This window comes from Denticeps clupeoides, chromosome 14 (assembly GCF_900700375.1).
Source record: "Denticeps clupeoides chromosome 14, fDenClu1.1, whole genome shotgun sequence".
In the NCBI taxonomy this organism is placed as follows: Eukaryota; Metazoa; Chordata; class Actinopteri; order Clupeiformes; family Denticipitidae; genus Denticeps; species Denticeps clupeoides.
Window position 1 is genome coordinate 15,300,512 of NC_041720.1, and position 9,210 is coordinate 15,309,721.

At 39.9% G+C, this 9,210-nt stretch overlaps 1 protein-coding gene across 2 annotated transcripts; it reads right to left on the reverse strand.

The window, feature by feature from the left end:
- Positions 1-1,129: 1,129 nt before the first annotated feature.
- On the reverse strand, positions 1,130-8,844 carry ubxn2a (UBX domain protein 2A). Of its 2 annotated transcripts, none has more exons than XM_028953037.1 (7): positions 8,710-8,844; positions 8,251-8,305; positions 4,966-5,083; positions 4,470-4,579; positions 4,261-4,398; positions 2,823-2,984; positions 1,130-1,934 (listed from the first exon to the last, which is right to left on the reverse strand). In XM_028953037.1, the coding sequence occupies exons 2-7, from the start codon at positions 8,292-8,294 to the stop codon at positions 1,748-1,750; spliced, it is 759 nt and encodes a 252-aa protein (XP_028808870.1). In that variant the 5' UTR covers positions 8,295-8,305; positions 8,710-8,844; the 3' UTR covers positions 1,130-1,747. The 2 variants fall into 2 exon arrangements, with proteins under 2 accessions (XP_028808870.1, XP_028808871.1); XM_028953038.1 differs by lacking the exon at positions 8,710-8,844 and adding an exon at positions 8,467-8,698.
- Positions 8,845-9,210: the final 366 nt, after the last annotated feature.

Consider the following 9,210-nt stretch of genomic DNA (forward strand, 5'->3'; position numbering starts at 1 on the left):
AGTACACAGAGACACAGACATACATTTACGAGTATAAATAAAAAGAAAGCAAAATGTCATGGCATACGTGTTCAGTAAGGGTTAAAAAAATTAACCAGCGTGTTATTTTACTCGTATTTGTGGAGTATCGATGTATTAAAATGATCTAATGCTAACATGCACGCTTTCCGCTTTCACCCAGTCGACCTCTGAAGGTGAATCGAGAGTGACTGAATAATGACAAACTATTGAATTTGGTAAATTATACAATTCCGGGGCAGCTGGGGCAGTGGTGGCCTAGCGGTTAAGGAAGCGGCCCCGTAATCAGAAGGTTGCAGGTTCGAATCCCCATCCGCTGAGGTGCCACTGAGCAAGGCACCGTCCCCACACACTGCTCCCCGGGCGCCTGTCATGGCTGCCCACTGCTCACCAAGGGTGATGGTTAAAAGCAGAGGACACATTTTCTCAATGCGTGCTGTGCAAATTGAACATTTTTGTCCATTACTGGTATGTAAGATAGCTTCAGCCATATGCTTTTCATGAAGGATGAAGTGAGCATGTTTTCAAAATTTCATTTTTCAAAGGAGGGGAGCAATTCCTTTCGTGCCTCGGATGATTAAATATGAAGGAATGTTCCCTGAGCATGAAAACACTGTGATGGGTACAGTACAACATGGTTGTCAGGTAAACAAGGTGAATTCCTCTGATGAATACCCAGCCTTGAAATTCCTTAACAAGGATCAATTTCAGTACGTTACCTCTCAAAATCCACGAACACGACAAAAGAAATCGGTGGAACCTGGACCAACCGAAAACAAACGTGAGCCAATCAGAACGGGGAGGAGATGAACACAGTCGTTCAATGTTGGTATGTGCGTAAAAAGCTCATCTGGAGCGAACCCCATCCCAAGGCAAAGAGTCTAGGGGGAAGTGAAAGGGAGATGGCAGCTCGTGACCTCATGATGCAGATCAATAACATCAAATGGTGAGAACAGCGCAGCAGAGATCCTGTTTCGAATTGATTGTGGAGCTTCGTCTTTTCTATTGGCCCACTCCATCCTTGCTCTGTTATTTAAACTATTACCATAACTATTATCATGACATGAATGCCACGTGTGTATGTAGCAAATTACACTAGAACTTAACAGTGTTAACAATTTTGTAAGGTTTTTATTTTTTTTTGTACACTTTTATATCGACACATTAATGTTTTAATAAAAAAAATCAAACATGCAAAATGGCATTTATCTATTTTGATGTACACAAACAGGAGTGGGGGGGTTCAGGTCTTTAATTATTGCAGGCAGAACTGTAACATAAACCGACCAAACCATACAAAGTGCATATCTTTTGTCCACAAATGAGACAATTCTTTTGTCCTCTTGTACCATTTAAGTTCACAGTAAGCACCATAACTCCTTCAACAATACAATTTAACACATTTCTACAACTCGTTGTGGTATGGACACAGTAAAATGCATTTGATGTATCAGGAGAATGTTAAGGTGCTGTACACAGCGATATATGAAGCCTTGGTTAGATGCATATTTGTCGCATTAAAGGAAGTCCTATTGACTTGCTAATTCTTAAGCTACCAACAAGTCTTCATATTTAAGTGAGGTTTTCATTAGTGATGGAGAATATAGAAAGGCAGCGTCCCTAAACTGGCGCGACAAGGGGCGAGGAGCGTATCCAGTGCTGGACGTACAAGGTTTCAGGGCTTTCCCTCCAGTTAGGGGACAGGGTAGGTGGTGTTGCCATGAAGTAGTCAGGAGCATCTAAACGGATCTGCTTCTGGGTTCAGGGGTCTCTGGACAATGACGGCGTTGACAATGTCGGCCTCCTCCAGGCTCAGCTCTTTGTTTGTGAGCTCCCTGAATGGCAGGGATGTGGTCAGGATGAAGGGGAAGCTAGTGGACTGCGTCTGCTCAACAAAGTCCTCAACATCGCTGATCCTAAAAGGGTTGAAAACACACCAAGTCCGCTATAACACTGTAAACTTCTGAAAAAAAATGTCATCATTACACTGCAACAATTCATAATACAAATACTATATTAATACAACATATAAATCTATATTTTATGAGCACTTTGGGGAGAATTAAAAAATTCTCATTACAAAAAAAAATTTAATCTGTCAAATAAAACATTCATGAGAGTAGACAAGCACAAAATATTGTAATAATATTTATACACTTAACATTTTAATTACGTGACAAAATGTGACAAAAAGGTAATGTGGAGTTGCGGGAAATCATAATTACATCAAAATATTTTTTTATTGTTTTTATTAAACTGAGTTTTAGTAATAATATGTTTTTGGTTCCCTATAAATTTCAAACGGATAGTATATTGTACTTTTTAAATATACATTTAATTACGTTACAATTTAACAAAAACATTTAATAAGACATTTCTGATTGAGTTTCAAAACTGAGTTATCAAAAATTGTTCATGTTTTCGAACCCACCGAGGAGAGTATACTATTCACGTGAGAATCACACAGGCACACACTGCTGAATGCTTTAAAACCTGCAAATCTAGGCCATGACTTGAAATATTGAATAAGAGTGAGGGGCTGCTAAATGCATGGTATTCAGCACAGCCTATGATCATCCCATGTGCTTCCGCTAAAGGCGATATGCACCCTGTCAGAATGCAATTTCAAAGCTTACAGAGTTACATAAATGCTGCATGAGCATTACATAATGCATAATTGCATGCAAGATCACAGAATCTGCCATGTCGTTGGCGAGCCTGCTCTCCTATATATAGCACAAAAGGCTTGCGGTGCAGAGAACTGTTTATTGTGATGACTGGAAAGACTCCAGAAGGTCACCCACTTGTGAGCAAGATTGAACTTCTGGACCAAACGTCGTCCATCCGCCAGCCAGATCTGCAGGGAGGTGAGAGGCTGCTCATCGTCTACCTCCACCACAGGCATGGGAGGCTCAGAGGCGTCTTCGTGTACTGACAGAGACCTGGCCACCACTTGTGGAGCAACACTAAATAATGATAATAATAATTTAAAACATTTAATCTAAAATAAAAAAAGGATACATCACTAACTATGTAATCACTGTTCTTCTACTTCTACCTCTGACTTTGCCCGTTAACGGTAGCCACGCAACGTTTTATGCTGGAAACCCTTCCTGACACAACCCTCCTCATTTACCCGGGCTAGGTACCGGCACCAAAAATATTCATAAAATCACCTACGCTTTTTAACCTTCGAAGGTTTTCAAAAACGTACCCCCAAAACCAGCTAAATGTTGGAATGTACTTGAACGTGACAAAATGACAGAACTGGCCCAGTAGGATGTGTGCAAATTCAAGTCTTGCATTAAGTTACGCAAAATGTTATGCTAGTGCTAGGAACCACTAGTGTAAAATTTATAATACAACGTTACAGAAAAAGTCTTATTAAATGAAATATGATTGGATTGTTCAAACGTTGACATTTTATGTGTTTCATATTAAGAAGGCATCTATATAATCTCATCCCCCACAAATGCATCTTGCTGAAAGAGCGTTCCCCGATTTCCATGCAAATTCTTCAGCAATGATTACGGCATGAAATTTCGCGTTAGTCAGGAAAGTAGTCTTCTTAGCCCATTTATAAAAATCCATGACAAAATTAAATAAAATAGCAGGAAGGTGGTTGGGACAACTAGCAACACATACACTAGGTGGATAGGACACTCTGAATTGTCTGAAGGTGTGTGTGTGTGTGTGTGTGTGTGTGTCTTTCCTCCTACATGCAGACACATTGCAGCGATACTCCTCGGCGTCCAGCCTCAGCCGGTCCCAGGGTGCCGGGTGCAGGCCCCACCCCTTCCCGATTCCCAACACCTGGTTTCCCTCCTTTAAAGGAGAACCTGCACCAGTGTTCTGGGTCCGGTGTTGGTCTGTCTGTTTTTTTTTTGTGTCGGGGGGGGACCCAGAGTCGACCTCGCACACGTGTCAGGTCCGAGTTGGTGGGACTCTGCCATGTGGTGCGTGTAGGTGAAGTGTGTATGGGTGAGGTGAGGTGAGCCCTTCCATTTCCTAACTCCATTTTCTCAAGTAGAATCCTATGTTTGTGTGTCCTGCATTTATTCATTTTTTGGTTAAAGCACCTACGCCTGGGTCCTCCCCTTCCTTGGCGTCATGACACAGATGAAGCTTTTGCAAACTCCAAAACTTTGCTCTGTCAGGACTATCACACATGATCAGGCTGAAGTCATATAACTCCTCTTGATTTAGTCATCTATTCAATCACAAATGTGTTACATGATTTACCTGCCCAATCTGTAACCTCTGCCTGTAAACGGGTAGAAGATCTTTTTCCTTGGGACGTACATCTCGTCCTTCATGTCCTCCACGTTCACTTCCAGCTCCTCCTCCTCCGCTCTCCCCTCAAGTTCTGATGGCAGCTCCCTTTAACCACAAAACATCACACCAGAATAGGCCGGGAGAGCACGCATCAGGGTCTGTTGTTAAAGCCTCACCCTCGTTTGATTGCTTCGAGGAATTCCTGGTTCTCTTCCTGTGAGTAACTCCTAAGGTCCTCGTCATTGACGGTGAAGCCATCTTTCCATAGCCTCACCACAATCTCAACCTGTGGACAGAAAAGTGAACTTTTCTTAAACGAGTCACAGGTCTCTTCTTTTTAACACTGTCAGGGTAGGCATGTCAAGAACGCCTGTGCAAAACATAACACCAAATCACAATGTCCTGGCTAATTTTTTTTTGCTCTATTCAGTATGTAGGAAGGGGGAAAAAATTAATTTAGCTACATGGTATTAGAATTAATGTATTTCATTCACTCCCTCTATAATATTATATATGTAGCCCGGCTGCATACATTTTTTTAAAAAATGAAGAACCTTTAAGAACCATACAGGCACAAAGATGACTCCCCGATGCACGGGAAGGCAGTTTGACGCTGAGCTCAAACACCGTGGGATTAAGACACAGTCTACAGGACCGGAACATATACCAGACCTTTTTGCTATCTGTGGTGGCACTACTGAGCTTCTCCACTTCATCCAGAAGGTCCTCCACAGAGAAACTGCGCCTCATTGTGGGTGCTTCCTCCTCAACATTCTCTGCTTGTTCACACCTGGAATAACAATTGCATGACAATCTGCATTTAAATTTGCTTCCATAAATGTCCGATGTGGGATAGAAAAAAAGCCTCTAGGCTGTTCCACATTTGAATTAGTTTTATATTTGATTTCACACAAAAGCAAAGAGTTCAGGTGCAGGTCAAAACTAAAGATTTATTAAATAAAGAGGTCGAGGCTCAACGAAAAGCAGATTGCTGGGAAGTAGTGGTGCACTGAAGTCAATTAAAAGGATGATGGGATGAGACGAAATTGAATGACGTCACACTACGAACACATAAAGTAAAGGCGCCCTCTGGTGGCTACATATTTTATACAGCCCAAAATATGTTTATATAGCATACAAATCTATTTATGTAACACACTGCTTTTTTCCCAAAACACATGCATGATTTTGTAGACATTTCTCAAGAATAAATTATCAAATTTATCTATTTAACTCAATTACCCTTTGACCTAACCAACAGTGTTGTATTCAAGTCAAGCCATGAAACCATGTGCATAAAAACATAATACATGTGGCAAAAGTCTTCTTTAATCAAAAACCAAGTATATGATTTTATGTTGAACAATAAATAAAATCTCCTTTAGCCTCCTATTTATACCCCTAAACTCACTGCCTGGAGAGAAGTTGGTACGAATCCATCAAAATAATAACATAAACAAATACATGTCAGTATCAAAGATCACGATTATAAAATGCATGGGACGTTATGATAGTTAGCATATTAGCCATTCTAGTATCAGAAGCTTGTATTACTATGCTAGATTAGTTAGAGTCACATGGTAAAACTCTTAATACTGCACAAGTTCGTTCTGTTCAACCATTCGGCCACTAGACTAGTGTACACTGTCGGGTGTACACCTCCAGAGACTTATTCATATCAGTCATAGCCCTAGTCTTCAATAAGGCTTAATAGCATGACATTCCTAATAGTAAGATTTCAGTAAATAAGATGTTTCTGTGGTCTGTTTCATCCATCTACTTATATTTATTTCATTAGGTGCCCTGCCAAAATGCCGTAAAAGACGTTGATCCGCCAGATGGGATCTCTGAGGGAATGCAGTTATGCAGAATTTCCTCTCCATCTATATATTTGAAAATTATTAGTCTGATTTTCTTACTGTCTTATGCAAGCACTACACATGCTGTCTAAACACCCAAATCATGGGGGAACCTATACTATAATTAATGGACAGGAGAAACGGGCTGAAAGAATTACAACTGCTCTTCACCTCTGCTCTGCTTATTTAAATCTAGGGCTGCACGATTTGGGGAAAAAGACATATTGCGATTATTGAGATCAATATTGCGATATGCGATTGCGATATGATAAAGGACACTTGCTTGTATCAATGAAAAGTCGCATACAAATTACTAATAGTGAAATGTTTAATTTCAAAGTGAAACATACAAACTACTTATAACAACCTGAAATGCCCAGTGCTTTCAAAATACAATATTCTACAAAATTAAATAAATCACAAAAAACTCTTTTACATTACTGTCGAACGACAAACCCTGGTAAGGCTAAACAACTGTTTTGATTATATTTGGCCATTATAAAATCCTGTATTATAGTTCTTACATTTAACCAAAACGTTGTTTGGAGGCTGACTTGAACACAGGGATGCATAGCTTTGCTATCTTAGCTAAGGTTAAGATTTGTAAACTGAGGTGAATTTCTTTAGGAAACCTTCAAAGTTTGAGAAGTTAACTGAACAGCAAAGAACAGTCTAAATAGTTAATGCCTACGTTTAACCAAAACGTTGTTTGGAGGCTGACTTGAACACAGGAATGCATAGCTTCGCTAGCTTAGTCTAGCTTAGCTAAGGTTAAGACTTATAAAATGTGATTTTATAATGGCCAAATATATTCAAAACAATCGTCCAGCCTTACCTATGAAATGTAATCCCCCGGGATCTGGTTTGGACCGTACAGCGGTTTGTACAGCCCCAAGCAGCACAAGAGTGAAGCATTTTTATACACTTCTCTCCATAGACATGTATATGCTTCACGCCACAGCAGAGCCTCTCGCAATATGGCGGCGACGTTGACGTACGATGCAGCGCGTCATGCGGCGTCTAACCATATGTCGCCGAATCGAAAGTCATGTGACCAAACATGTCACATCCGACTGAAGTGAGACTTCAGTCAGCTCGCAAACTTTGAGAGAATGAGAGAATGGATCGGATATGTTGCCGATCCAATCCATGTACTAATCATTTAAATCGCAGCTTTTTGCGTTCATGTAATCGCACAGACTGACATCGCGATTAAGATTGCGGTTAGATTAATCGTGCAGCACTAGTTAAATCCAAGCAGGAAGACCCAAAGAGGAATGGAATTTACCATATTTCTGTATTTCTTTGTTTTATGGGGTGTTAGAAAATATCGACACAGCAATATATCGCAATATGTTATTGTATCGATATGGTGATATTGTATCGGTACAGGGACAAATATCGATATTTTCGTATCCAAATTTAGTCCAAAATGATTTATGTTGTTTTGTTGAGTTATGTTGTTTTGGCTGAATTATTACTGTAATGTGATCCACACAGATCGTACACAGCATCTTGTATATCAGTTGTGTTTTTACATTTTCAGTGAACTGTAGAAAATGTATAATATCGCAATATATTGTGATATAATCGTATCGGGACCCATGTATCATATCGTGAGATCCTTGTCAGTACACAACCCTATTTATTTTTTTACATCCAAGACACCACAAATCTGCAGGCTGCCCAAAAAATAGTCCGATATAGTACAACACACCCTGAAAAAAATGGAAAATTGGGGCAGTGGTGGCCTAGCGTTTAAGTAAGCAGACCCGTAATCAAAAGGTTGCCGGTTTGAATCCCGATCCGCCAAGGTTCCACTAAGGTGCCACGGAGCAAAGCACCGTCCCCACACACTGCTCCCCGGGCCTGTCATGGCTGCCCACTGCTCACCAAGGGTGATGGTTAAAAGCAGAGGACACATTTCATTGTGTGCACTTCACTTTCAAATAGCAATATTAATTGGCCATACAATTACAAAAATTTAAATGGCAGGATTAAATATATTAGATTATAAAATATTTTAGAGAAAGGATCTTTTTTTTTTTAGATAAACAAAGGTTTAGTTTTCAGTGGTTGAATGATTTCTGGAACTCACCAAGTGTCATCTTTGACCCTCTCTCGTGCATCAATATCTTTCATAATGATTCCATCTTGAAAAGCAAGGGGAGTAAATACAACAACTTGATCAATATAATAATAATATATAATAATTATTATATATATATATATATATATATATATATATATATATATATATATATATATATATATATATATATATATATGCATACACAATCACACTCGCACACACCTTTTTTCTGGACAGGTATGGGCCCAAACGTTCAATATGCGCTTCACACTAATCATAAATAAGCTCGGGAATCAAATCACAACCAATAATAGTGCGGCAAAATTACATAAGGCGCGTCCATCACCTCGCGCAAGCGCACCTTGGTGCCACAGGCCGTCACGCTGTCACTCCGCGCCGTCGCTTCACACATTCAGCGTTTGCACCAAATAGGTAGATAAATAAGCAGTAGAAAGTGAACGTTACCGGCTCGGGTTTGCTTGTCAGCTGTAAATTGTAGAATTTGAAAGGCATACTACAAAGGTCCTCACGCTGCTCTCCCTTTACCCCCCGCGACTCCGCACGCTGCGTGACGTACGCTACGCATTCAGCGCAACGCCGCCGCAACGATTGGCTGCCGTAATGTTGCCAAGACGGCTTAAAATGAGCGAGTTCATATCAGGGTTCTTTTTTTTTATGTAGCAACAAGGTTTTCCATAATAACAGACTCAGAGCATCTGTTGTATACTTGTTAAATCGTTACATCGGTGTTTTCAAACAAAACATCATTTTAGTAAAACCATAATGAATAATCCTCATAAAAAAGTGCTTTTAACTATACCTAGATATATATTTTTTTGATTAAAGTACACGGTTGATAGTACCTCTTTATGATTGTGATGTCCAGAAATTCTATCCGGTTTGGTAAATCTGTGCATTATGGTGGCAATGTATAAATGTATAACTGATCCGTTTATTATGGGTTTT